Source organism: Dermacentor andersoni, chromosome 4, assembly GCF_023375885.2.
Source record: "Dermacentor andersoni chromosome 4, qqDerAnde1_hic_scaffold, whole genome shotgun sequence".
NCBI classification, from domain to species: domain Eukaryota; kingdom Metazoa; phylum Arthropoda; class Arachnida; order Ixodida; family Ixodidae; genus Dermacentor; species Dermacentor andersoni.
The window spans coordinates 67360164-67387990 of record NC_092817.1 but is presented as its reverse complement, the minus strand read 5'-3'; the positions used below and the strand labels follow the sequence as shown (position 1 = coordinate 67387990).

Genomic DNA, 27827 nt, shown 5'->3' with positions numbered 1-27827 from the left:
GTAAAGATTATTGTCAAGAAAAATGATAATAAAAATATAATCATCAGTGGCCCATATCCGCATAAGCATTCATGCTCCCGTTAGTAGTAGTAGTAGTAGTAGTAGTAGTAGTAGTAGTAGTAGTAGTAGTAGTAGTAGTAGCAGTAGTAGTAGTAGTAGTAGTAGTAGTAGTAGTAGTAGCAGTAGTTGTAGAAGTAGCAGTAGTAGTAGTAGTAGTAGCAGTAGTAGTAGTAGTAGTAGTAGTAGTAGTAGTAGTAGTAGTAGTAGTAGTAGTAGTAGTAGCAGTAGTCGACTTTATTGGGGTCCTGAGGAGCTAGGCAGGGGGCCTGCTAGGAAAGTCCCTACCCAGCCGTTGGCTAATCCCATGTCGGAACAGAGAGACAATGGGTGGTACAACGTAAAACCTCTCCGCTCGTTCACGGGCCCTCTAGACAGCAAGAAAATGCAATGACTCGTAGTCCCGTAAGGTTTCATGGCTACTCATTTCGCGTGAATTAGTTGCGATGACACTGCCACTAGGGTCGTTGATTTCAATGTGGATGTGTCGGTACTAAAAAGGGAGCGGTTTACGCGTTCCGCGTTGCCGACATCTCTCTTGCGGTGCCACACCGATCCGGCCCAACCGACCACTCAGTGGCGCACGTGCATCGATTTCACATTGTAAATGAATGTGATTACAGTTGCGAGTGCAATAATAACCACCAATCAGGACAATAAATGAGTGTGCGTACCTTTCGTCTCGATGACCACCCATCAAGACAATGAGTTCCTACCTTTGTTCGAAATTGTCATCTCCGTATCGTGTGCTAAACAGCTTCGCTGGTCAAGCACCCTGACAAAGTGGAATGGCCGATGTTCATGAATTCTGGCGCGACCGCGATGCGCTTATCGAGGCCAGAATTTGCTTGTCTTAACAAAAAAAAAATTTTTTATATCTAGGCACTTTAATGGAGGAGGCAATACCAAGCGGGGCATTGCCATGGCATTGGGAAATCTGCTAGATACATTCTCTTACTGCACTACACTTTTCTTATGCGCGGTTGCTGAGAGGAATCTCCAATACATACAGAAAAAGTTTTATCTGTCAGGGAAGAGCGTTCGCGTATTAAATAGCGCTTTCGATCACGGCAAATGAATACAAAGCAATTGGTGTCGCAAGCGAAGTGAGAGTATAAGGCAGTGTATTTTTCTGAAAATCGATCACCTTAAGGTACTGCGACCTCAGCTACGCAGCGAGTAACAGTCACTCGCAGGAAGTAACAGTGGGCGAAATAAAAAAAAAATGGTCCAACGAATAATATCGGAACCAGGGCCCTAGAAGTCCGGTCAGTCGAGTCTTTCAAAGCCCTTTTGCCACCGATGCATGCGAAGACGAAGCGCGAGGGCACGGCATGCGCGAAGCGGCGGCACTCGGTCGTCATTGGCTGGTCTTGACGCTGGACGAGACCTGGTTGCTGTGCGAGTTGTACGCCATCACGGCCAGCGGGCTGCTGCGGGCGGCGGAGAGCGTGGACCAGTTGCAGCACTGCAGGGAGCGGTTCTGCTGCTCCCGGTAGAGGTCCACGCTGGTGGTGGGCACGTCCATGGCCCACTCCTGTGGCTCGGCCGACCCGAAAAGCAGGAACAGCAGGCCGCCCACGGTGTAGACGGCGGCCGTGATGTAGAACACCGTCTTCCAGCTGTCCACGTTGTTCTGCGGAAGCGCGAGACCTTTGGCGATGCTTTTGGAGCTCCTTTTTATCGAAAACTTCGAAGAAGCGGGAGGTGGTTTTGTGGATTTTGCTTGTGCGCCAGTTGATTGCTCGAATTTAGACCTATAAGGTGTACATGCCGGACTCGTGTGGGGAAGATTGGCGGCGAATGTCAATTCGTACTCTGGAGTTACGATAGAATGAACACTTATGACATCAATAGCTGACGCTGCGTATATATGTGACTTCGTGCTATTTTTATGTAGTACAGGTGTGCTGCTTGTTATGGTTATTGATTGGGCCCACTGCGTAAAAAGATTACAAAAGAAGGAAATGCGCTTCTTCACGTTGTACCATCCACTCTTGCATGACATTGTTTTCTATCACGACTGCGCGGGCTGCGCACTCAATGAAGAAGTCACTGCCGCCATCATGAACAAAATGCGGAGTTTCTAAAGCTTTACACAGAGGTATATGTGGTTCTAAAACTCACGCGACTTGCCTAAGCGACAACCATGATGAGAAGGATGAATATTATACACAGCGGCTGGGTTAGTTCTGTTCTTGGCGCAACCCTATCTGCGGCTGTGTAGTTACGCTTTCTGGCAGAGTAATTTATCACCACACCAGAAAATTCGCACATAATGTGAACCCTCGTAATATTATATGGCTGTAATCTATCTCTCGCAATCTCTCTTCGTGTCCTGATACAAATGTAATCGCTACTATATATATATATATGTATATATATATATATATATGATTACAGTTATATAGAGGGCTGCGAAATTGAAACGGCCCGCACATCATCAGAACAGCGGCGGAAACGTGTCACACTTTTGTAAGGAAGAGAATTGAGCAGAGTCATTGTGCAGGGATAAACCCACTAGAGGCTATTAATTTCACAGTTCTCTGACGACCACCCGAAGACAAAACCGGAGTAATCTAACGATTCCGTTAGCTTTCTTTTCTTTCCTAGCGCTTTGTCAGTGGTCCGAGATACGCCTTGCCGGCGTAAGCCAATCCAGCCCTCTGCAGGATTGGCCGATCGTGAGCGATGGTCAGTATGAAAGGCATAGAGTAGAGCAAAAAAAAAAAGTTTACTAATGCAAATTTTTCTGTAATTCTTGGTCTCAGATGAACGCTTTGCTAAAAGTGTTGCTGTTCAAATCACAGCGCGATTTTCCGTTCGCAATGCTGTCATCGCCTTCATTGCGCGTATCATTGCGTCACATGCTATACACATCAAGATCCCGAGAAAGACAGCATTCGAATACCGAAAAGTGACGGACGATATTTTACGTCCCAAATTTTATCTTGACTGCGGTATACATTCAACTAACTTTCTACCCCTGCCGTTCAGCATTCATCATTACCAATTACAGATTAAGATTTAATCTTCGGCCTACGTCAAAGTATCAGTTCAAGGGAGCCTTCGCCTGCAGGAGCAGCAATAGTAAATGTTGTATCCTAAATGGACATCTGCGTACTGGCGACACGGAGCTTTTTGGGCTGTATATTTTCTATAGTATTATCCTTGATGGTGCTCAACTAACACGACGTAGCTGAAACTATACAAAATAAAAAGAGAAATTATGCATACTTACATGAGTTTCGGTCAGGAAACCTACGACTTGAGGGGCTATTATTCCTGTCGTGTTTCCTATGCAGTTTGTAATCCCAAATAGAGTACCTATAGGCGGGAAGAAGTGAAAGCGGACTTTAATTCGTGCCTATACGCCTTCAACACATATCAGTTCAGATGCGATAACATGGGTGAAACTTTTTCTTCAGTTCTGCGTTCGATAACCGGTAATAATGAACTCCAGTTATGATTGTTTTATTTGCACGGGAAGAAACTTACAGTAGAATATCTATGAGGTATCTGTTGTTATTTTTGCAATTGGAAATGTTCTTTGTTCAGAGTACATCTGTTGACTTTGGGGCTTCTGAAGTCTCGGCGTTCCTTCTATGTATGATGGTCAACACATACAAATCTTCTGGGACCAGCTGCACTCATTCTTGCACTCTAGTCAGTCAGCTCAGTGAGCACACTTCGAATTGGGGCGCTCATTTCACTGAACAGTACCGACCGCTTCGCCTTTATCGTAAATCTTCACCTAAAAGAAATGCAAAATTGTCTCGCTATATCACTAGTGTATATCAGAAGTCATATGTCATTATTGTATTACATACAAATGTACATGAGTAGTTGAGTTACACAGATGCGGAACCCTGCCTCAGCAGCGAACTGCCTAGATGTCTGCAACGTCGCAGTGAAAATGTTACTCATGTATGACTGCCATACGTTAATTAAGAACATTATTGTTTGTCGTAGGAGTAGAGGTGTGGCGGCTTTGAATTGGCCATGTAGGGCATTGGACATTGATTACAAGTGGTACGGAAACCTGTAGCGCGTACCTGCAAACGCAGGGGCCATGTCGATGTGGGTGCAGTTGAAGCCAGAGTTTGCGAACGAGATGAGGGATATGGCCATCCAGAACCATAGGACGGCCAGCATCCGCTCGCAGGGCGCCATGGTCACAGCTATCAGGCACAGCGCCGGTCCGAACGCTGCTGCTCGCGGTAGGGTGTAAAAAGTGAAGCTGTAGCTTATCAAACTATACGGGATTTAAAAGTCCCATAACTGCACAATTTGTTATGAGGGACTAAGGCTCTGGATTAATTTCGATCACCAGCGGTTCTTTAACGTGCACACAAATCTAATGTGCACTTTCATTTCTTGCATTTCATCTGTATCGAAACGGCAGCCGCCACGACAGGGAATCGTACTGCGACCTCGTGCTGAGAAGCATAACGCCATGACAACTGAGCGATCATGGAGGATGCTGGGTTATGTCGAATGCTATCTTTTTTTAAATATTGTTTCCCTCTTGGTCTTCTCTTTCTTTATTCTTTTTTTCCCGCATTTCCACTCTGCCCCTCTTGTGCCCTCACCTCAGAAACCACGCTTAGAGAGGTCAGGCAAGAGCGCTAATTTTCTTTGCAGTTTCTCCCTTTACAACCAGCCGCCACCGACAACGACCGCATGTGACGTCACTCTACTAATCTGTTTAAACTAACTTGCCGAGGTTGACGAGGCCACCTTTGACGATGATAGGTCCTCCTATCGAAACGTTGGCCAGCCCTTCTGAGGCACCTTATGTCTGTTTATAACCTTAATACCACAGTGTGCTACTCCATCTGTCAGCCCCATTCTTGATTTTAGATAATATTGGGAATGAACTCGGTAATAGCCGAAATGTTTAACGAATCTCGTGACCTTTGGAAGAACACACGGCGTGATAACTGTGCACTGCCACAAAAAGCACTTCATCACTCTTTACCATTCGTAATTTTTTATGAACGGAAAAGCACGATAAGAAATCTTCGGTTAAACTCGAGAATGGTTACTTAGAGAATATAAAAGAATTTATGAAATCTTGCGTGAATTTGTTGCAAGCTGAAGGGTTAATACATAAACTCTAAAGTCAATATTTTTGAGACACCCATTAAGATCAAGTAATCGATAGTAAAGTATGTTTAGGGAATTGCCGTATGAACTTTTCATTGCAAGAAATAAGATCGTGAGTGCGACTTGTTAACTTAGTGCTTCCGAACTGAGCTTCACAAGAATCATTTGCCTTTGAACTCTTTTTTGCTCCATTTCGAAGAAACCACCAGCCATTCTTTCTGCATCGAGCATGTCACAAAAGAGCTGTACTTAACCCTCCCATTGTTACTGATTATTGCTAACATGTTAGGAATAATTTGCCATTCCATTATCTTATAGAGGTTTTGGAGTGGACAGGAGCAGGACTTATGCAAGAAAGAAAACGTTTGATAAATATAATTATTTTTGAAGCTACGTCGTGCTGGCTGTTTGATCGTCTGCAAAGTTGCCTGCGCAGCAATCCTTTAATGACGCTTCTCGCTTTTGCGCTCACCTTAACGATAAGAAAACGATTTCGATCAAGAAAGCAACAACCTAATACCCCATCCAAGAGCTCCCTTGGTGTGTTCGGTGTGTTTACTTCCTTCACACGGGCTGGCTCCTTGCCGGCGACAGGTCTTAACAAGTTCTGGTCTGTTTGGTAAAGGGGGAATGATTATGTTTAGCAGCAGAGCATGGCGCGGCAACGCGGAAATTAGGAGAGGTGGCGTCCTGATGGGGCACAAGCGACTTTTGGAGTAGACATAAGTCTATTACCAGGATTTGCTTCTGCACCCATGCACGGAACGCTTAAGCGCGGATCGCATATCAGAAAAACGCATCTGCACGTGTCGCATGAATGGCTGTACCACACATAATCGAAACACGCCAAAAAGTCGTTCTGGTGCGTCTTTTACGATGCAGTCGTCTTTGGAGTTTTCGAGGACGGACACGGACCATTCGATATGACGCAGTTGAAGCGGTGAAATCTGTCTGAGTTTAAAGCCAAGCACCAGCTCCTTGCTTTTAAGTTGTACCAGCGTTTCGACAAGCGAGCAATTGCTTTCAACTTTCTGTCTCGAAAGCCAACGCTGCTTTGACGAAAGCAAGTCCCCCTTGTCGAAACATCGGCTCCAGTGGCATCACTTAATTGTTCGATCACTATTGATTGATCGCTTCAAGTCTCCATGGACATGCATGTGAACCTCTGTCTTGTTTGGAGTCGTGTAAGGGGACTCACAAACGGAATCGCATATTTTCCGGATGGTAGTGACCGTAGCAACATTTCGCCGCCGGAAGACGTCCGAGGTCCATCCGATGATCAGTGAGAGCACGGACAACGCGAGGTACGGAGCCCCGTTCAGAATTCCGTTCTGTAAAGAATAGTTTTAGTATGAAGCATTATTGAGAACACTAACCAGCATTTGTTCTTGAAGGTCGACGTGAAATAAAGCGAACCCATCCCGAAGGTAGCGCAAAAAAAAAAAAAAATACCCGAATGCGGCCTGTCCTGCTGACAGAGCAACCATGTGTGTTCTTGCAAAAGTTTCAATGTCGTTTGTAACCCGGGCCGATCCCGCAGACAATATAATAAAAGGCGTGTGTAGGTCGATCCTGATAATGCTATCGCATTACAGTCGCTCAAGCTGTAGCATGGAGACCTGCGAGTATTTTGTATAGCTGTCTGGAACGTTATTGAACTGTGCTGTCGGTACGACCGCTTCACGAGATTAGCAAGCGTTACAGTCTCGGTAGCCTAAGTTAAGCACTCCCTCTCTGGCTTGCTGTCTTACTGTATGCAGTGGCCAGGACAAGAAAACGTACTGTAATCGAAAAAAATAGAACAAAATAGTGGTTCAAATCTCTCACGTTGCCCTCGCTATCTTACTTATAATACCCAACTTCTCAGTGCTCACGTTTGTATTTAGGTTATATACAATCAACAGAGATCCTACGCCACGTACGGCATAACTAGCAAAATTCCCTATAAGTTCCAGAAATGCCGCTGCGAAATGAATTTATACGGAACAGGTGATCGCCACCGATATCACTAAGGCAGGTACACTTCGCAAGTCTGTCATGGCCTGTTTAGCTTTATCTAGCCAGCAATCTAATTTTGCGGAATGTCTTAAATATTGTACACACTCCTTGTTGAACTATAGGTTCAGTTTCACAAGCATATAATTATTGCGAGGTGCCGCTTGTTCGGAGTGGGTATGCACGCACCTGCGTAAGTCCAAAGCCAAGAATATTCTTGAGGTAGTTGGGAAGCTCGGTCATGAGGGTGTAGGAGCCGTAGGTGTGCGCCCACTGTGTGGCTGCCAGGGACCAGACAGCTGGAGACGTCAGCATAGCCTTCCAGGGAATCGGCATGATCTGCTCGCGCCAGTTGCAATGCGAAACTCGGCCCACATCCATATTTTCGGGGCGTCGTGATTGAGATAAATGAAACTTAAAGCAATGAACGAAAGAGGCTATTTGGTGCACGTTCACGATTACGTTGCATTGAGTTTTACGCGGGTTTTGCGCCTCGTCCATCCTCGCCCTTGCTCCCTTCTTTGTTATTTTCTTGCCAGCGTAAAACGAAGAGCGACGTAATCATGAACCGAAACCTGAAACAGAGCCGGATAGCCAAACCTTGTACGGTGCCTGGATGCTTGAGTGCACATGTTAGTCGTAATCGGCTGTGCGTGCTGGAACATCCGCCGTGCCACGCAACATAACGAGACCGGAGGCAAAGTTTATGACGTTTTTCAGCTTATAAAAACTACTTGCAATTGTCAGGTAGCCTTCGCTGGTGTCATTCGTCAGAAATGACTGCCGCCGGTTCTCGTGAACCACTCTGGCGTACAAATGACTTTGATTACTGGTCAACGGGCCTCATTCAAAATTATTTTCATACTTATGAATCTTTTGTCATTGGCTGCGCTGCTTGTTGATAAGCATCATAACGTACTAGCTGCTTTGTGAAAAAGCTGCAAAATCAGGGTCTGTTAGGAAAAGCATTCCTGTAACGTTGGATGCAGCTGCCTGACGTTGCGAGGGCAAAATGATATCTGAATATTTCCTGCTTAGCGTTCTTTAAAACGCTGTCCACCTTCGACCTTGGTCATTTTTGCTCGTTAGTCCAATAAGTAGTTGGTTCTTGGCTGGCGAGAAAGATTACTTGATCACATGACAAGCTTTACCTACTTTGAATCTAGTGCTTGCTGTAGGGTATGAGATCACCGATTTCAGTTGCCTCCAAATTAGGATACCTATGCCGAAATATGGGTGCCTGTAGATCGTTTCTACAAAGTCATAGTTATCCACTAGTTATCGTGTACTGTGCCTTTTGTTACCCTAGAGGTACTGCGTGATGAGCGAATTTTGAGTATGTCATTTTGTTTCTACATATTTAATTGTGTTTCTCGTTCACGCATCGCCATGCCCCTCATGTCGGCTGTGCAGTAACAGGTGGGCACAGCTACTCACACAGCGGCTGAATCTTGGCGGTGACCACAGCTATTGTATTTTTCTTCTTAAGATGAAAAACATTTCTGTTTTTATTTTAAAAGTGGAACGAGTAAAGTGAGACATAGTTGCCTAATGTTCCGATGTTGGGGTCAGGTAATATTGGGTACAGCAAAGCGCGCACACGGAAAGCGTAAATAGGTGCCGAGTTCCGAAATAACAAGAACTTCAGAGGCCGAGTTCTCAGATCTGTCCTTTCGTACAAGCTGTTTGCAACTGAATGGTCGTCTTCGCTCATTTGACGGCCGCCTCATCCTACGAGTATTACTATAGCGTAAGAACGTGCGAGTACCGGTCTTGATGCCTGAAATGTGCATTTCGTTTGTGCGTTATTGATATTTGTTATTATTGTAGGTGTTTATTTCAACAACAGCGCGCATCAAGTGTATCGCTTTCGGGGTTTATGGCGCCACAAATCTGTTACAGTAAAACTCACCTTGTACACGATGAAACAAACTTCTGAAAATTCCTCTGTGTTCAGAAATCTTAAAGTTTGGTAGGTGAATATTTTGTTGTCGATGCGCGTTGCTTTGTAAAATAAAGCAACACCAGTGCGACAACGGTGTGCGAGTTGCCCGCATAACTTTCGTTGTCAGGTTCAGAGCTGCATACAGTAACCACTCCGCATGCTTACGACTGCAGATCCCTGCATGATGACGCTGCCGCCGGTGATGAACATCAGTTCGCCATGGCTGATCCTCGGATGCTCCACAGGTCTGTTGTGGATCATGAGGAACCACATGAGGCACCAGGCGCAACCGGTAAAACCTGGAGCGTTTAAGTCGAGCAAGAGAGCTTGTGCGTTTCACGTGCGTTAGTTTATTGGCTATTGATGTACGAATTTTGAGTTCATTCGATTGGCTGTCTGGTTGATATGTACTCGCTACTTGATTTACAGCGTGTTCGTTGATCATAAAATGAACGATAAAAACGACCTCACCCCGCAAGTAATTGTTTATAGCAGTGCTGTAATCTGAAGAGTAATGTATAGGCAGCAGATAGAAAGCATGCTTTGATATAATAGGAATTAGAAGCCAGCTACCTCGTGCCACAAATAATGAGGAGCAACACTTTTAGAAGAAAAGAGAGAAGCAGACAACAGAGCGAAGCCCATGGGAAATGAAGGTATCTTCAGCTACTGCTGGGATATACGTGATGCGGAACACCGTATTTTTGATGAGTCTGCCATTCGAGGAATGCTATTTCATGAAGAGAAATCGAGTAGAGAGATGGAGCCCATAGTGGTCGAGAAGGAAGACGCACTGCACTTCGTGCAAGACTATTGCCCGTTGTCGAGATGTCTGTTTGGTGCCTGAATGTGCAACGGTGCCATCAAAATGTTTTAAAAACAAGTCCATTGTCAAGCTCTTCAAGCGCACCAGAATATAGAAAGTAAATAAACAACCTAAATTCGTCATCCATTTTCTTTTGTATGTCCTGTCAATGTGAACTGTGTGCCACAGGTACCCAAACAAGTTCGTTAGACAAGTTTCCAAGCAGTAAGTTATGTTAAACGTAATCACAGCTGCTATTGACGTTCCGGGAAGCAAAACCGTAAGTTAGGCAAGAGGGTTAAAAAGAAAAGAATGAGGCGCATCACCAACGCTTCAGTTTCGTTATTTCCTGCTTGTCAATAATTAATCTCTAATTGTATTCAATGACAGGTGCGTAATCTGTAATCCATATAGCTCCCAGTGTCCTTCGGAAGCATGTAGTGACAATTTCCAGAGGGCAAGCCAAGGTGAGTATGCTGAAGCAAGGCTATCGAAAAGTCAAACATAGCCGAAAAGTGGTCCCAAGTGAAGAAGCGTAATTGTCCCAATGCTGGATAAACTTATTCTTACATCGATGAACGGCCCTAAGGTAAACACGCAATTCAGGCCACCGGTTCTCGCGAAGTTTATAGGGCTTCGTTATTCATAACGTTGGGACTTTGGTGCCAAAGTGTTTGCTGTAGCTGAAGCTGTAGGGGCATGCTTATCAATATCGGCTTCGGAACAGCTGCTAACAGATTCAGAAGTGCATCACTCCCGCGTTCTAGGGACGACGTTCCCAGACACCGTGCGCCGTGCTCACCGAAGAGGTAGAAAGCGGACGGCCAGCCACCTAAGACCTCAGAGTCGCTCATGACGCCGGTCGAAGTCATGGCAACCACGGTGCCAGTGAAGGAGCCGGTGAACACGATGTTGGAGATGATGGTGCGCTCCGCCTTGGGCACCCACTGGGCCAGCATCGCCTGCATGGCTGGAAAGCAGCAGCTCTGCGCAGACAGCGAGAGTTAAGCTAAGCAAGTTAAGTGAGAAGGTCGTTTTTTTTTTTCATTTTTTCTTTTTGTTTAACGCGAAGCTTTCATAGAATCTTCACTCCACTTTGCATAGATGGCTGCCTGGCCGAGTAAACTGGGCCTATCCAGGAGACAGTATAATCAAATTTTGTGACTTGGTGGCCCACTCTTGACAGCAGTGCCGACATGTGTCCGGGCAAGGTGTTTAATGTGGTCGTTAAGACGGGCCGATCCAGGAGGCAGTGCAACGCTTCAGCACCAGAGCGCTTCGCAGAATTACCTAGCAAAGCTAACTGTAATCAGATTCCTCAATGGCATATCTTACTAGGTCTACCGGGAAGCTGTCATTTGATTGACAAAGATCTCCCGATGGCTTCTTCCCAATTGTTTTTCGTGTATTCCGATTGCTTCTGCATCGTCAAGGGCGCTTCGCATATTACGCATAGTTTTACTTTACTGCCACGTCACAAGTTAGTCATCTCTCTATTTTTTATTTTTTATTTTATTGGGTATTTCTATTATTTCTTATCTTGCACAAACGCAATCGAACCAAGTCAAATGAGTCATAGGAAGATTGAGACTAGAACCGATTGACAATGGGCAAACAAGGCAAGCGTCAGCCAAAGTTTCTGCAAGCGGCCTTTACGTCAGTGCAACGGATGCTTTCGCGGTAAAGTTTATAAGGGTCCCTCTCCCCAAAGTCCGGGAAGTTGCCGAAACGTTGGCTTCGGGCTGACGTCTCTTATTTACCCACTGTCGTTTCAAATGAAGAAAAAGAATATGTCCAATTACGCTTAAATTAACAGTATAAAGCCGTAACGTAGTGTTACGTAATGCGATGAAGCAGATCTGACAAAAATTTGCAAGGCGCTGCAGCAACGACTGGTAAATTGCTTGCGCTTCTCAGTGAAAAGGTCAGCCCATGGTAGCGGGTTCGATCCCCGGTCACAGCGGCCGCATTTCGATGCGAGTGAAATGTAGAAATGTTCGTGCACTTAACATTTAGTTGTACGTTAAAGGGAGGTCTAAGTTAATCCGGCGTTCCCTATAGTACAGCGTCTCTCATAGCGTCAGTGTTACTTTGAGTCCTTAAACAGACCTTAAATTAGAATCCCTGCCTTCTCCTTTTATTTCTTCCTCCTCCCCCTCAGACCTTAAATCGCCTGCTTTCACGGATCAGTGTAGAAGCCAAGCACAGTTTTGTCGCTGAGAACTGCGTGGCGAGCAGCATACCCCGGCGACGCCCATTAGGAATCGGACGAGCATGAGTGCCGTGTAGTGCAGTCTAGCGGCGGCCGGCGTGAGCAGCGTGAGCAGCGACGAGACCAGGACGCCGGAGCCCATCAGGTGCTTGCCGCCGTATCGGTCGGCTAGCCGCCCGCCCGGGAACTGCAGCAGGATGTAGCCGTAGAAGAACGACGACAGCACCGAGCTCTTGGTCTGCTCGTCCCAGTCGAAGTCGCCCGTCTGCGTATGCGCCAAATCACGCCGGCATAATTAAACTTGCTTCCCCGTGTAGAGCTTCAACGAACGACGTACGACGACTCTCCTTCTGCCTGCCCTTCATGCTTGCCGGATCTGATAACAATACTAAACCTAACGTCTGTGAACGAAACTGGAAAGAAACTGCAGTTTCAGCAAAGTTCATTGCAATGGGCAGTAAATTTCGTGGCGGTTCGGTGACGCTCAAAGTCGGAAAGCGACACAGGGGCTCCGGATTGACTTTAACCTCGTGTGTTTCTTCACTGCGCACAGAAATGTCGGTCCAGAAGCATTCTTGCGACGTGCCCCCTCCTAAATCAGAATGTACCGCCGCTGTCAGGAATCGAAACCATGACACTGCGTGCTCAGCCGTGGGACGCCGCAGCTCTTGGGGCACCGTGGTAAGTGGCAGCAATGGTCGACGGTGAGCTGTCGGTTTAACGGTGCCGAAAAGTGCCTCTGCACACTGTGTATCTATTCCATGCCCTGTCTTTATTTCTGCTTTCCTGAAGTTTTAAACGCAAGTCATAGTTCCTCAACGCACCCTGCAGAAGCAAGCCGTTCAGATCAGACGTGCAGAGTTCACCATTTAGGAGGCTTTAGCTATACCTGTATGAGAATGGACAACGTCTCGACGGTCGTATTTCGACGCTTAACAGCTTGGCAAAACGTCTCTTCTAGCGCTCAAATACTGACATTTTGAAACATTTAGGCGTGGAAGAGAAATACAAATGTCCGACTCAACTTTAGTTGACATCTACGTAATGCGAAGCATTCGCGATTTGTTGAGAACGGCTGTATAAATAATGTAACTGTTGTGTAGCGAACAATTATGTAGAGATTACAGGCTGCAGTTTAGATATATAATAAATACGACGGAATATTTGTAATGGCAACATAAAATATTGAAGGCAAACTAAAGCCTAATGGCACATATCCAGTGATCCCAGTGCACATACCCAGTGGTGCCAAGGGCACACACTCAGTGCACATACCTAGTGCACGAACCCAGGAGCCACTGTCGCTCATAATTAGTTTTCACTTTCTCCGGGATCGTAAGCTGGAAACGGCGAGATAGGCTCGCCAACCAAGATGTGTCGTGTGAGTTGGTGAATAACGTTTCAAATTAAAAGGGGGAGATGGACAGCCACTGCGACACAACAGTAAAAAGGCCGAATACGTTCGGACAGATTTACTGGTGCCGCAGCTTGGTTACGTGAACGGCTGCGCATCGCAGCGAGAGCGCACCAGTTCCCTGGTCGAGGCGTTTCCTACGTCGTCGAAGTTGCAGCCGGTGTCCGCGGTGCGGTTCCTGTCGCCCGTCATGCGCACCATGGCCACGATGGCGACGCTCAGGTTGAGCCGCTGCACGTACAGGTGCATCAGACCGAAGAAGCCCGCCACCGCGAACACGTAGCGGGCCGCCACGATGTCTGCAGCGAAGAACGGTATTACGGGATCACTTTTTGTGGGCCCGAAACTCGCCTCTCGTCCGCCCTCGTATTTTAACGATGACTGTCTCCATTATTTCAAAATAGGCTATTTCTGGCAAAAAAAAAAAAAAACTAACATATCTTCCTTACCGAAATTCATAGCAGCGTGAGTAAAGGAGAAAGGAGGGAGAATCGCCAGACAGCTTTGTAATGAAGCAATACTCAGTGATTAATTCCTATAAAAATATATTTAAAACACAACGTTAAATTGCGACATTAAAGTTGTTAGGTACGTTCAAGGCATAACTCCAGTTAGCGGGAATCCCGAGGCCCCTATTTCTGATTTCGCGATAAGCATTGCTAAAGTTGATCAAATTTAATTAATTTACAGAGCTTGCGATTACCACCGACTTCTTTTCCTTTCTGTCGGTGCTATAAATGACGCTCACTGGAAGCTGTAATTTCGTCTGAAATCTCTAATCTATCGCTGGAACACCACATACTTTTGCTTCTTAATTATTGTATCGTGCTGATACATCTTTCCCTAGCGCGGTGTTAAGAGACAGGTAAAGCTGACACACGTCGCAAGGTGCAAGATAGGAGTGTCGCCCACGGCGAAGATTCGTATCAAGTTGTCGTGATTTCGAGGGTACTGCGTTCCACGTCAGTCTCTCGGTTGCTCTGTCCGGCTTGAGTGTCCTTTTTGGAGCTCATCCCTTTGAGTGAGAGTCCTCGCATGGTGTCACTCGATACCGGGGGCGAGCTCGACATCCGACGTGGCCATTAGATTCCCGGTGCTTGTGCATCGGGGCACGTTGCGAGTATCAACGCGTGCTTTTTTTTTCTCTCTCTCTCTCTTGTTCCTAAGAGGTTGCATAAGGTGGCGAGAAGAGGGTTGTATGACTGGAATAGTCGATGATCCATCGTAAGCAACAGCGCACTAATGAAAACTCGCTTTTCTTTTTGTGACGAAGTAACGACGCGGCCGATCATTTGAAGAACGCATATGCGAGTGTATTCTATTTGTGCCCTAGTTATAAAAATCTTAGCTGGAAGTCCGTGCTAGCGTAGGACCTCAAGAAGGTGGCGAACAGGTATGGGGTAGCTGTGGTGAACGACATGAAGCTGTCTCGCCTACGTCCCCGAATCAAGGGATGTGCTGTGCAAAAATGCAAAGATTGCAAAACGCTACGTGCAGTGTTCCACTTCAGTGCTCTACTAGGTACTGCAACGTTGCGGAAACCCCCTACGTCGGGCAGGCTGGTCGTTATGTGAGCGACCGAATGAGGGAACGCGCCAACAATTTTAAGAAGGATATCAGCGCTCATCTTTCTGCGCATTGCAGATCATGCTGCTGTGAGCCATGTTTTTCTGAGGTGAGGATCGTGGGTAGGAGTAGAGATAAAACCGCGAGGGAACTCCTAGAGGCTTATCATATTCATATTAAGGGTCAAGCTTGCGTTAGTCAAACATGGGTTTCGCTACATGAAGCGGAAGTGAAATTGCTAGGCTTGCTGCAAACAAGATGACTTGTCGTTTGTTCTTTGCCGCCCCCTGATGCCGAGAGAGTGTGCGCGACATACAGGGTGTCCCAACTATTATGCACCAAGATTTAAAAATATACAAATGCCAAGTAGTTGGAGGGAACCAAGGTAATATTATTCGCCGTGGCTTGGAGATACTCAGGTTATTCTTGCATTTCGCCAAATTACATAACTAGTCTAAATTAATCAACTTCTCAAACATTATAATTAGATGAACAGTGTCCGCAAGAAAATTGTAGAATAACATGAAAACCTCCAGTTACAACTTTATCGCTGAACACCTGGTACATAAGTGTTTTTCCGAGCGTGAAAGAAGCCGGCGAATAGACGCAAGATTTCCGCGTGACTGGCCGCTCGAGGTACTTTGCGTATATTCGCGGGACTCTTTCACGCTCGGAAAACTTTCATGTTGCAACTACTGAGCAACAGAAAGCTGAATCAGTAGTTTTTCATGTTGCTCTACAATTTCCTCAATGACTTTTCATTTAATTGTAATATTTGAATTTATAAATAATTAATTAAGATTAGTTATGTAATTAGGCGGAATGAAAAAAATAATGTGAGCATCTCCAAGCGACGGCAAACAACATTTCCTTGGTTCTGTTCACCTACGTTGCATTTGCATATCTTTAACTATTAGTGCGGGATAGTTGGGCGACAGCCTGTGCGTGGAACAAGCTTTGCTCCTAATAAACAATTGTGAGTGTAGCGCTGTCTTTCTTTCTCTGTCTGTCGATGTTAATGTTTCTTTTCGGGATTCTTGCGCTATATACAATATCATGTCGTTCAGCAAGCATCAATTCACCCAAGAAAAAGCGGTTGTGCGCACTGGAAAGTATGGCTTAGACAACTGTTTCACGCCACAGGGCTCCATCAGCGCTAAGTACACGTCACTAGAAGGCAGCGTTTTGTCTTCGGTCATGTAGGGCCGAGATAGCATAATAGTTTGTGTTCCAATCGTTTTCCTTGGCGCGATTAATGTGCTGTACTTCGTTGTAACCAGTCGTGGCCCGTCGTGAACAGTGGTCGACAAAAAAAGGACTGCATTAATTCTGAAAGGCGGGCTAGCTGGTTTGACTTCATTGTGGATAGTTCTGAGCACACTTAATTTTCCACAATGATGACAACAAAGGAATAGAACCGACTGAGAGAAATTGGGCCCTATAACGTAAGGCTATTCCATACTGTTTTATTCAAATCTCCTGACGTCGAATTTAAGTAACCGCCGATACAAGCATCGGTTGGTGAACCACAGGGTTGCCTGAACAGCCCATTCAAACGCTCTCTTCGTTTATAGGAGGTCACTTTTCTTTGCTTTCAAAGTGAATAACACTGCCTACATTGAGCGATTTTTCGTTTGTAAATTGGCTACCAGGAAGCGAGAAGCAAGCTCAAGTAGAGAGCGTTCGATGGGGCCGAGCCAGCGCGCTGAAGATAGATAACCGAATGAAGAGGGTGGTGCCGCCGTCTGCGATTAGTCCACTTTCCGTTACTTAGGTTGCGGTGGCTGGTCGACAATCGCGGCGGCGTCCAACTGAAGGTTAAGAATGCCGCTAAAACGTATCCTCAGCAAAGACGAGTTGGCAGAGCGAGGTCCTAAACGTGCCTAAAGTGCTCAAAAACGTTACCCGGCCACGCAGAAAGCTTTGTTGTATGCAAATAAACCCATGCTCCCCGGCAGGTGCGAGTAGCCAGTGCCTGAGCGATCGGCAGCCGCCATCCTTTATTCCTTTCAGAACGGGGCCCCAGCCTGCGACTATTCAGAAAAAAAAATTCAGTTTTGTTCGGCATATTAATGTATCTTTAACGTGTACACGTACGTCCCATTGACGCGGCGAGTTTTCGCGGTTTTGTGACGTCACGTGACAGGCAGGTGAAGTAGGTGCAGCCCAGAACTTTTGATCAATAGCATGGCTAATGGCGAAAAAGCGTCGAATCAGAAATAACTAGTCTTCTTTTGTTCGGTGCAATCATGCATAAAAATTAAATTATGGGGTTTTACGTGCCAAAACCACGATCTGATTATGAGGCACGCCGTAGTGGGGGACTACGGAAATTTGGACCACCGGCCGCTGTCTTGTACACGTTCGAAAAGCCGACGTTCGATTTCGCCTCGCGCGATTGTCCAGGCTGCGCCGATATCGCTGCCTATGCCAATCTAGTCCGATCGCGTCAGGCGAAATCGAATGTCGGCTGTTCGACCGTGTACAAGATTGCGGCCCTGGGATTCTTTAACGTGCCCAATCATGCATAATAAGTGTGTTTACGTCATATCAGATGAGCTATCGCGGTTTTCGTGACGTCGCGTGACAGGCAGGTGAAATAGGGATGGCCCAAACATTTTTTTGACCAGTTTGTAATTGCTTTACGTTATAGCGACCTTGGAATAGAAAAGTTTGGAATAGCCTTACGCTATAGCAGCCATTGTTACATTATTTTGGTCTAGGGCTCTTTTTCACACATTTGAATATCGCTACGCAAGCTTACAGCATTTCATTTCGATGACAGGTTTCTGTTGGATCGCGGAGAACATGCACAGTAGCAAAAACTCCTGTAGGGTTGAAACACAGGAAATGGCAAACAGGAGCTTCGCGAGGCGTCATCTATTTGAGAGGCTTCTGAAGAACGGGTCCGTTCCTTTTTTTTTATTAATGACTTTCTTGAAGCAGATGGCCACACTAAACAAACAAAGCAGCGCGCACTCACCCGCCATATTAGGAATGGCTTGCATGTTGATAAGCGTTCAAAGTGGGGCTCTTCAACCGAGTACAGCTGTCCTGAAATGAAATGAACGAGTGATTATTGCCGATTTAAAAGGGTAAATGAAACGCCCCATGAATTTCGTGAACGTACCAAAGGCTTACGTGTGTACACGCAGAAGGTTGTAGTTCGATGGTTGTAAAGCAACATAATATCGGTTGTTTTGGCGCAACGTAATCCTTACAGACGCACTGTAAAAAGGCTGGTCATCTTGGAGTTTCTAGCCACATCTTTTTTGTTCGCTTCTCCAAACACTTTTTTTAAATATTTTTTTGCCTCTTTTAATTGGCTACGCTCGACATGTGCACCATATAACAGTCGCCATTGACGGGTCTTGAACTCCGCACATCTGCACGCGGGCAAGCTCGGTTTGGAGTGCATGATATGAACGATATAATATGCATAATATGGAGTCTGATATGCGCTCTCGAATCTTTGCCATGAGGCTACAGTACCGTTTCTCAATTGCGTGGCACTGGAGTGGAAGCTACAGCAGGCGCCAGACCATTCAGGGCCCGTATTAAGAGTTTCTCGACACAAGATAGTCGTGTAAGAACCGGTGCCAGCCAATCGTGATAACGTTCATAATAATGACGACGGTGGTTGGCCAAAGATAAACATTTTTCAGAAACCAAATCTTCCCGCATTATGGTCTTAGGAGCGCAAATATGCAATACCCTTGCACCACGTGTCCTCGTGTTGCTGTACAATGTGTATACAGCGTCCAGTACCCTTGTCAAGAGAGCGGAAGCTCTGTCGCAGTGTGCGTTTGAGGTGGTCTAGTGGAGATCACTGGTTCGAGACGATTTTCTTTGCAGCAAGCGGTGCCGTCTTGAAGGGCCGTCGCTAGCTGCGCTGGCAACGAAGGCAACCACTTGGCGAGCGAAATAGGATGTAGGCCACGAGAGACGATAAGGCACCACTTAGCTTGGCTGACGCAGAGTTCCCCCGATTAGAAGAGGGCATTGAAAGCCACTGCTTGACAAAAAGCACAAGTGTAGCGGTGACCAGCCCAATAAGAAAAGCATTCTCAAGGAAAGTTGTCTCGAACCAGAGGAACTAGTGAAACGTATAGTTATGAGCGCACAGCTCCCGTGCTCTCGACCGATTCGCGCATGGAGCCTTTACTTTCACATTTAGTACTCCCATAATCTCGCTGATGTCGCTGCGACTGCTGCTGCTGCTGCATAGAGATTAGCACCTATAGTAGCCAGCAGACGCGCTTGCGTTTTGGTATTATCAGGTCAGCAAGGCCCAGTATTGCACAAAGCGTCTGGCGCCCTGAAGCGGCCCGACAGAAGGAACTCCGTTCAATTGTGATATCGCCCACATATTATTAGCGATACTGGCTCTTCGAGTGAAAGCGCCTTTCGCGAAAAACAAGCGTGAAGTGCTGAGTCATGTGCAAAGAGACTGCGACTACCGCAACAGCCGTAGTCGCTAGCACGCTCCATGATGGAGAAAAAAGTGAACGGCACTTACTATGCGTTGCCGTGCCTCGGCGTCAAATGGCACTGGCTTTGCGATGCCAGGTGCAGTACCCAAAGGCGAAGAAGCTCGGCCTTAGTCGGTGAAAAGCAGAGCAGCGGCACGGGGCGTGAAGATGCGTTCTCACAGGACCGTTCGCACGTTCTTCGTCCTCCTCCGCGTGAGGTCGGCGCGAGCCCTTCGACAGCCGCATTTTCAAACTTCTTCATCGCACATTATCGCACGTAACATGTCAACTCGTGAAATACGATGCTCATAACAGCGCGCATGCTGCATGGACGATGCAGGAAGAATTATTGGAATGGGAACTCGGGTAATCTTTAATTTCGCAGTCAGGTTTAACTTCTCACTGTGTGGCCAATCCCCATCAGAGGAATCAAAACACATCAAGTGAAATACTCCGCGTATACTTCAAATTTTCTTTTTACTCTGAATTATTTATTGAAAACTCTTCTGCATCTCTAATTATTATGCTACTTTCGAGAAAAGTGTCTCTTTATATTGCTCAATGTACCGAAGCAAAAGAAAAATAGCATATTAGATGGGCACTATTGGTTCTTCTTTAGATTATTTGTCTAACAGGCGCACACCAAATTAACACACATTCAGGACGAAGTGCAATTGAGGTAATCAAAGTAGGACTGGAAGACGCCAGTACATTTGACCTATTTTTCTTGCGAACGAGAATGACCGTGTAGCGGAGAGGTTTAGAAGTTTGTCTCTTCGGTTCGGCGACGACTTTTTGTCGATTCACCAATCCTTGTGGCGCTATAGGTGCGCTTCTCGTTCTTGGATTTTGAGTTTGCTGAGCAGGCAGTAATCCCACCGGTGCGATCCCAATATCCCCCTGTAATTAGGTTTTAATCCCTGCGACGGAACTGGAAAATAAGAAGCTTACACGGCTTAAAGGGACATAAAACTGAGGCGCCCTGTGTATTATGTTTTGCAGGGATAGGATACCTGATGTTCAGCCTTGCACACGGCAGTCCAATTGAGCCCACACTGATATATGGTTTGCATAAAAGCAGCCTCATGTTTTTTGCGGTTGCTATAATGTACGCGAGCCGAGTTGCAGCATATCTTCGGAAATTTAACATTGAGGGCATGCGCTGGTCGAATTGCGATAACGATGGTTAAAAAACAGTTCACCGACGGTTACAATGCTCCCTATATATATATATATATATATATATATATATATATATATATATATATATATATATATGTATATTGCTGCGAAATTTCCGCGCAGTTCTATTTGTGTTTTTGTTTCGCGTTATATTGAGGTAAAAAATTTGAAACAGACATGAAGCAGAGTCGGCGATCGTCGAAAATCTGATCTGCGGGTCAAGCGCGTCTGCTTTTTTACATGACTCCTCGAAGATTACAATGTAATCGCTGGTGCCCGCATAGCACCCAGATACTACAACACAATTCGCGTCGCAGATACACTCAGATTGCAAAAACGCTTTGGTGACAGCAGCCAACGGACAGAACTATCGATAACATTTGGGAAACTTCTGATATATGCAGGCGCGTCGTGCGTCGAGGGATAACTACGTTTAACATTTGTTAGCTGGTGAAAAACAGTGACCGAAGAAAGATGAAGTCATCGGTGAACAGATGACGGCGCGCTACTCTGATGCCATCTCGAAGCAGTCATCACCGCAGACACTAGGCTTTTCTTGTCAAGCTTTCGCCTTGCCCTCCTCCCCAGCTTTCCGCCTCATGCTTCCGTTGCACCCTCCTCCTCCGCTTTCCTCCTTGCGCCCTCTTCGCTCTCGCCACTTTTTTCATCCCCCGCTGTGCTTCGCTTTCATCTTTCACTGTCCTCGTTCGCTCGCTTACGACGGACAACGCCGACGGTCGCCGCAGGAACGGGCGCCGAAGATCGGCGCTCTAAAAGAATTGGGGACCGTATGCACAACATTTCGCACCTGGCTCACCACAGAAAACGCACATAATGATGGTGATGCTGATGATGATTCCATACAACGGAACATACCCGCATACCTTTTGACAAGGAAGATGGTGCTACAAATAACAGAATGGAAGAAAGGGAGGACTAGCAGCATTGATAATCATTGTGAAGTTAGAAGTTACAACTTACATGATAATTTGTTAATAATAGCGCAAAAAGAAGCTCGAGTTGTTCTGCAAGTCAATCTGCCAGAGGAAAACAAAGCCTGTTGTAAGAAGGAAGAAAGAAGAAGAAAAGAACACTCTAGAGAAACAAATCATACTTAATAAAAATCAATTGAAACTCGCAATCCACAAAGCGATTTCGATAAGAGCATCAAAATGACTGTCAAATCAACACGGCAGTTTACTTGTCTGGCGCAGAAAATCATATGTGGTCCATGTGATTAAAGTCAGTTGTGTGGCGAAAGACTAGCCGAGGCCAGCAAAACAATAAGCGTGCATGGCGAAGGGAGGGAAATTCAAGCTGTCTAACATGGAGCTTAGTGGAGTGTTTTACTTTCGATCTAAAACCCACGGCAGTATAAAAAGAATGGATCATTAATCTCAGGCTCATTGCAAAAATGTCATCGAGGGGACATGTAGACACGAGGCCCATGCAAATAAAAATTCCACGATGGAATGCATCAACTGAAAGACATGGCAATTATAGACGGAGATAAGGTAAAACAGCATAAAGCTAGAAAGGGTGTGTTAGGTGAAAATCGTAACTGCAGTTGAACTCTGGCCTTCTACGCATGGGGACCAATTTTTATTCTCCTCAGTCATTCAGTTGCGTGTCGTCGTGCGCTGAATGGCCAGCAGGTGGCGCCCCGGGCACAAGTACCGGAATCCTGAGGTCGACAGCCAGAGTATTGGAACATTTACGGCCGCTTGTGAGAGACGAGAACATATTTCTGAAGTGAATGCTCTTTGGGAAACACGGAAAGGGTAGTAGCGAGGAAAATCTCGTCCGAAAACACATACGACCGAGCGTAAGAGAACCTGCGGAAGCAACTCCCCCCAAAATTTCTTTAAAAAGAAAGCTTCTTAGTGCCTACTTCAAGAGGCCTTGCTGAGTGTGTGAGGACTTCGTTAATGCAATCTCTACGTCATTCCGTGTTGCACATATGTATTGCTATGGAAAGATATCTAGTTACAGAATGAAACGATGTCCAGAAGGAAGCAGCAGGGAAGGACCACCCGGCGCGTAGTACAGCCGAGCTCACGCGCCCGACACTTTTTCTCCTTTCTCTGGATCAGTCACACCGTGCTACGACATTTTCTCCGGGGACAGAAGAAGCTCACTGAGTAGCTAAAGGGACATGTGATGGTACTGCTTGAGTCTGGCCACGTGAACAACTTGCGTCGCACGTGAACGTCGATTACTTGCCGTCGTTAAGGTGACGACATTGTTCACATCACTAAAGCGAGTGAGTATAACGAATGGTCCAGTCTAAGTGGCGAGAAACTTGCGGTACAGTCACGTTTTGCGAACAGGTGTCCACAACGAAAAATAGTCACCGGGAGTAAAGCTCACGGGGACATGCCGGGCATCATAGCGAGTCTTGCTGTGCCCTTGTGAGGACAACGTCCTAAGATGCGTCACCGTGCTTAAGAAGTTCGGTGACGTGCTTCTTAAGCACGACACCGAGCTTGGGCAACTCAAGGGTTTTCTTGACAGGATAAAGGTAGGTAGAAAAGTGTCCAGAAAGCTCCGGGGACTGTGTGCCTGCAGCAAAAATAAAGGCGCATATGTAGTAATACCATGCTTGGCAGTATTGTATACGTACGCTACAAAAGGTAAGAGGGCATCCCAATTTTGGTGGTTAATGGTTACATACATTAATATTACGTTGGTAAAGGTTCGATTTATCCGCTACGTGAGGTCATTGGTTTGCAGGTTCCAAGGAGTGGAACGACAATATGCGGAACCACAAAGCCGTAAAAGTTATTCAACGACGTCGGCGGCGAATTGCCGTACACTGCCACGTATGACAACCCGTGCAACGCCATGACCTGTCGGCGGTGGTGCGAGGCTGCGCTCGGAGACCGGGAAGTCACTCCGGTTCACACGTCCCTCTTGCAGCAGTTGGAAGAAACTAGGAAACGGCCAGGGGCTCGTCAGCCGACACACGGGCTGTGTGGGCATTAAACCGTGGATCACGCTGCTGGCCGCGGTCACCTAGTAATGTGTCCAGGCACACCACAGCTGTAGCAGATGCAGGAGTCACGGCTTGTCGTGGGTGACACAGGTAACATGGGTGTCACGGGCGAAAAGGAACTCGCAGGCTTGTTGCAAGAGTGCGGATCCCGCGGAACAAATCATTGTGGTGCCAGACGGGTCGATTGCGGTCGCAAGTTGCTGCTTTCCGGACGGTAACGATAGGCCCTGCAAGGCTCTCGGTAACTCTGACGTACCCAGGTGGCCCGTGGCACATGAGAGCGCTCGTCAAATGCGCACTGTTTGCACACATGAGCGGTGTCAACAACTTTGATGTGTGCGAGCTCTTCTTTAACTACATGTATCACTGCGCCGTGCTGCGACGACATGCATATATATATATGCCACATGGAATGAAGTATCTATACAGGGTGATCGATATATAAGTTTTATGGAATTTTTAGGAATCGCCTTAGGCAGATAGCATAATGCTTGTCGTTGGGCTGTACTATTCGAAGAGGTGGACATTTCTAACATGAGAAGTCGAAACAGATATTCCAGTATGTAAAATATATTTACTAATTAACTTTTTAATTATTTACTTTACGACCCATGTTGCAATGCGCGAATTTACCCGTTGAACTTGCAGGACGCATACACTTGAAATGAATTTCCAGGATGACACCAGTTTCGAGATTCCAAGTGGATACGCTTTGCAAGTTCGTAGGCTACAATTCGTAAATTGCAATATGTGCCGTAATTACTTCAGAATGTATAATGAATGACTTTTCGTTAATTATTTCAATAGGTGTTTTGAATTCTCGTGCAGGTAATGCCCGCCTCTCTCAATAATCCAGCTCAAGCACAAGAATTTTGCTACCTGCAACAGGCTATTTTTAAAAATTCCATAAAACCTAAGATTGATCACCCTGTAGTGGCCGCCTCAGCTATCGCCGTTTCTTCCACGGAGTCAATGCCTTGAGTGTTCATTGAGGCCGCTGCTACCTGTTTTCCCTGGCTGTTGATCACGCTGACTGCTTGGGCTGCTCTGTTATTGTACTTTGCCGTGTCGGTGTATCTGACTTCTTTTCATGGTCCTTTATAGGACTTACGTAGAGATTGTACTCTCGCTTGCCTTCTTTCTCGATTGTGTTCTGGATGCATGTTTCTCGGGCCGCTGGCCGCCACGACCTTCTCTCTCACGGGTAGAGAGAGCCGCTGTTCTCTGGATTCATATTTGACTGGGTAGCCCAGACTTCTAAGCATGTCCTTGTCCGTGCCAGTGAGCTTAAGTCGCTTTGTCTGACTCGTCTTGTGGGCCCCTGCTAGTTTCAAGTACTCTGGATACCGAGGCTGAGTAGTTCTTCCGTCGGCGTCATCGGAGGAAGGCCCAGTGCCAGTTTGTAGGTCTTGCGTATGAGAGTGTTCAGCTTGTCCCTCTCGCTGTTCTTGAGACCCACGTACGGGGTGCCGTACTCATCATCAGGGCTTGTATTAATTTTATCTTGTCCTGCTCCTTCAGGCCGTGCTTTCTGTTAGTCACTCTTGGCACCAGGTGTGCGACTTGGGTAACTGTCGCTTGCAGCTTTTTAGCGGCATTTCTAAACAAGCCCTGAGCATCCTCGAGAAACTAGAGAATTTTCAACTAATATACATTGTCTGGACCCTGGGACACGAGTCCCTGGCGGGTAATCTAGTGGCTCACGCCGCTGCCCGAGATCACATTCCCCAGACTATTCCACCAGGTTCACGAGCCCCGGTAGACCTACACGATGGCATCTCAAAAACATACAGCGACATCCTGAGCCACTAGTGACTGGCTAGGAGGACCAGGGTTGCCAGAGTGGGCTAATGATGGCCAAATTGGGCTAATTTTTGTCCGAGTTGGCGTCAGAATTTTCCTTTTGGCTATGTGGCTATTTTAGGTCTACATCTTTTTCGTTTGTAAAAAAAAGTAAATATAGTTAAGCAGAAATAAAAAGCACGCTAGAATCAAAATGCAGACTACAGCAGGTTAAATAAATTGAGCGCGTCTGCTACTAAATCAAAATGTGCAAGTTCTATGTGAGAGAACACATATGCATGTCAAAAGGTCAAGTATCGCGTCGTTTTGATAAATTGAATGAAGAAAGCTGGCCTCAGGAAGCACGTCTCCATCCGCCAACTAACGATACCCGCGCGTGCGCGCCCGCGAACATAAACTGTTTCTGTCTCCACATGTGAGCTTTCGGCGTCCTACGTTTTAAGCATGAGATGCTTTCAGCTCCCGTTGACGGTGCGCCGCGGGTTACCTCGGCGCCAGAACGGAGGGAGAAAACCGAGCTGAACCTAACCGAAATTTTCCGAATTTTCTGCCCGCCGCATAGCGCCTGCGTGGCAGTTCGCTCGCACCCCTCCTGCCCAAATCGCCCCTGCTCCAACGCCAACGTAAAACATATCCTCTTCCGTTGCCCCACAGCCACCACAGCCATTCGTTCCCTACACAACTCCAAACCCTCTCCTGTTATGGCTATCGCTACCCGTATCAAATGCCGCCGTCGAACGAGTGTTCAGCCAGGTCTCGCTCATTAAAACCGACCTTCGAAATAGAATGTCGAACGAGACATTGGTAGCGCTCCCCCACGTGAAGTTTGGCCTGGCCAGGAACGGAGGCTGCTGAAAGGATTTTAAACCGGGCCAAGAATTTTTGTCCCGTTTCAGCTCTGACATTTTGTATGGACCAAGCAGTTCCACTTCGCAATAAGCTCGTGATGCTTAATCATAGCATACTTTTTATGTCTATATATCGTACTATGTTTTGTACCAACCGCCATGTATTGTGTTAGACGTTGTCTTGCAATTTCTTGTAGTTTTTCGTTTAGTGCATTGTGTGGTGTTAAACGAAATTATCATGAGCTGTAAGTTATACTGAACGCCTGAATGCATGCCATTGCTTAACGTGTTTAGTGCGCGGTGCTATTTGTGTGTTGTTATTTTAATGGTTTTTTGGTGCTCTGTGAAAAATAAAACAGTGCATTTTCAATGAAGACCGCATTTGCCTTATCATGAATTTACCTGCACGCTAGCGTTTCTGCTCGTCTTGCGCTTGTGCAGCATCTGTTTTCCGTGCCGCATGGCCTCCGTGACGATGCGCGCAGAGGTCATGCGTGGTCAAGCGTGGAAAAAGCAATATGTAGGTATTCTTGCCGAAAATGAATTCAATGTGCTTAAGAAATGACTTCACAAAACGACCAAGCTTTTTGGCTACTTTTGGACTACCCAAAAGTTTCATTTTTGGCTACATTTGGGCTACTGCGGAGGCCAATTTGGCTACCTGTGGTTGGAGCGATCTGGCAACTCTGAGGAGGACTTACCCACACCCGTATCCCAAGCTGTCTAGAGAAAAGACGGTGATCTTCCGCAAACTACAGACTGGCACATTCCCGCACGGCGCCCTGCTGCACGCAATGCATCCTGCGAGCAACACTTACACAAATGCGTCTTCTGCTCTGCGCCCAGTACCCTCTACCACATGGTATGGAAGTGTGGGCACAACCCAGTGACACCACACATAACCGGACCAACTGTCGAATAGCGGGAGACAATGCTGAAGACCAGCATTGTCTGGTGAGCAGGGCCAAGCTATTGGACCAGGCCCATGGCATCCTGGGCTATGGACGCTGCCCACCTCGGACGACTCCACCGTCAGCTCATTATTAGAAATAAAGGTTATTCCTTTTCCCTGTTCACCCTGTATATGAGCGAGAGAGCTGAAAATAAACGGAGAGGCTCGATTTTTGTTAATCGCGACCATATACACTGAAACCTCGTCAATATGTGCACGCTTAATAAGTAAATATGGTTTAGGTATAGTCTCGATGAATCCTCGACCCTGCCGCCATTTAACTTTGCACAGACCGCTGTAGCCGTAGTCGCTTTACACACGCCAAGCGGTTAGAGCTTAGTATTTACTTCATTTTTGTTTTGCGCCGCGTACAAGCGCGGAATCGACGAAATGTAGCGCGCGTAGACCATAGATGGTGAAATCACGGTATATGGACCTTTCACTGAATGCAATCGCCACCTATAACGACTTT

At 46.4% G+C, this 27827-nt stretch overlaps 1 protein-coding gene across 1 annotated transcript; it reads right to left on the bottom strand.

Moving 5' to 3' along the window:
• Positions 1 to 1331: 1331 nt before the first annotated feature.
• Positions 1332 to 26895, bottom strand: LOC126536760 (putative inorganic phosphate cotransporter). Its single transcript, XM_072287615.1, has 12 exons — positions 26806 to 26895; positions 25100 to 25283; positions 23197 to 23319; positions 13652 to 13836; positions 12155 to 12397; positions 10714 to 10897; positions 9272 to 9405; positions 7351 to 7575; positions 6365 to 6497; positions 4113 to 4268; positions 3299 to 3384; positions 1332 to 1693 (listed from the first exon to the last, which is right to left on the bottom strand). The coding sequence occupies exons 1-12, from the start codon at positions 26893 to 26895 to the stop codon at positions 1418 to 1420; spliced, it is 2019 nt and encodes a 672-aa protein (XP_072143716.1). The 3' UTR covers positions 1332 to 1417.
• Positions 26896 to 27827: the final 932 nt, after the last annotated feature.

Excerpts from the sequence above, each read along its gene's own strand:
- LOC126536760 (XM_072287615.1), bottom strand. The coding sequence starts at position 26,895 with ATGACCTCTGCGCGCATCGTCACGGAGGCCATGCGGCACGGAAAACAG. Across the intron at positions 23,320-25,099 it reads GGAAGAACTACTCAGCCTCG|GCACACAGTCCCCGGAGCTT; the intron begins GTATCCAGAGTA and ends TTTTTGCTGCAG. Across the intron at positions 13,837-23,196 it reads CACCGAACTTCTTAAGCACG|ACATCGTGGCGGCCCGCTAC; the intron begins GTGACGCATCTT and ends TCTTCGCTGCAG.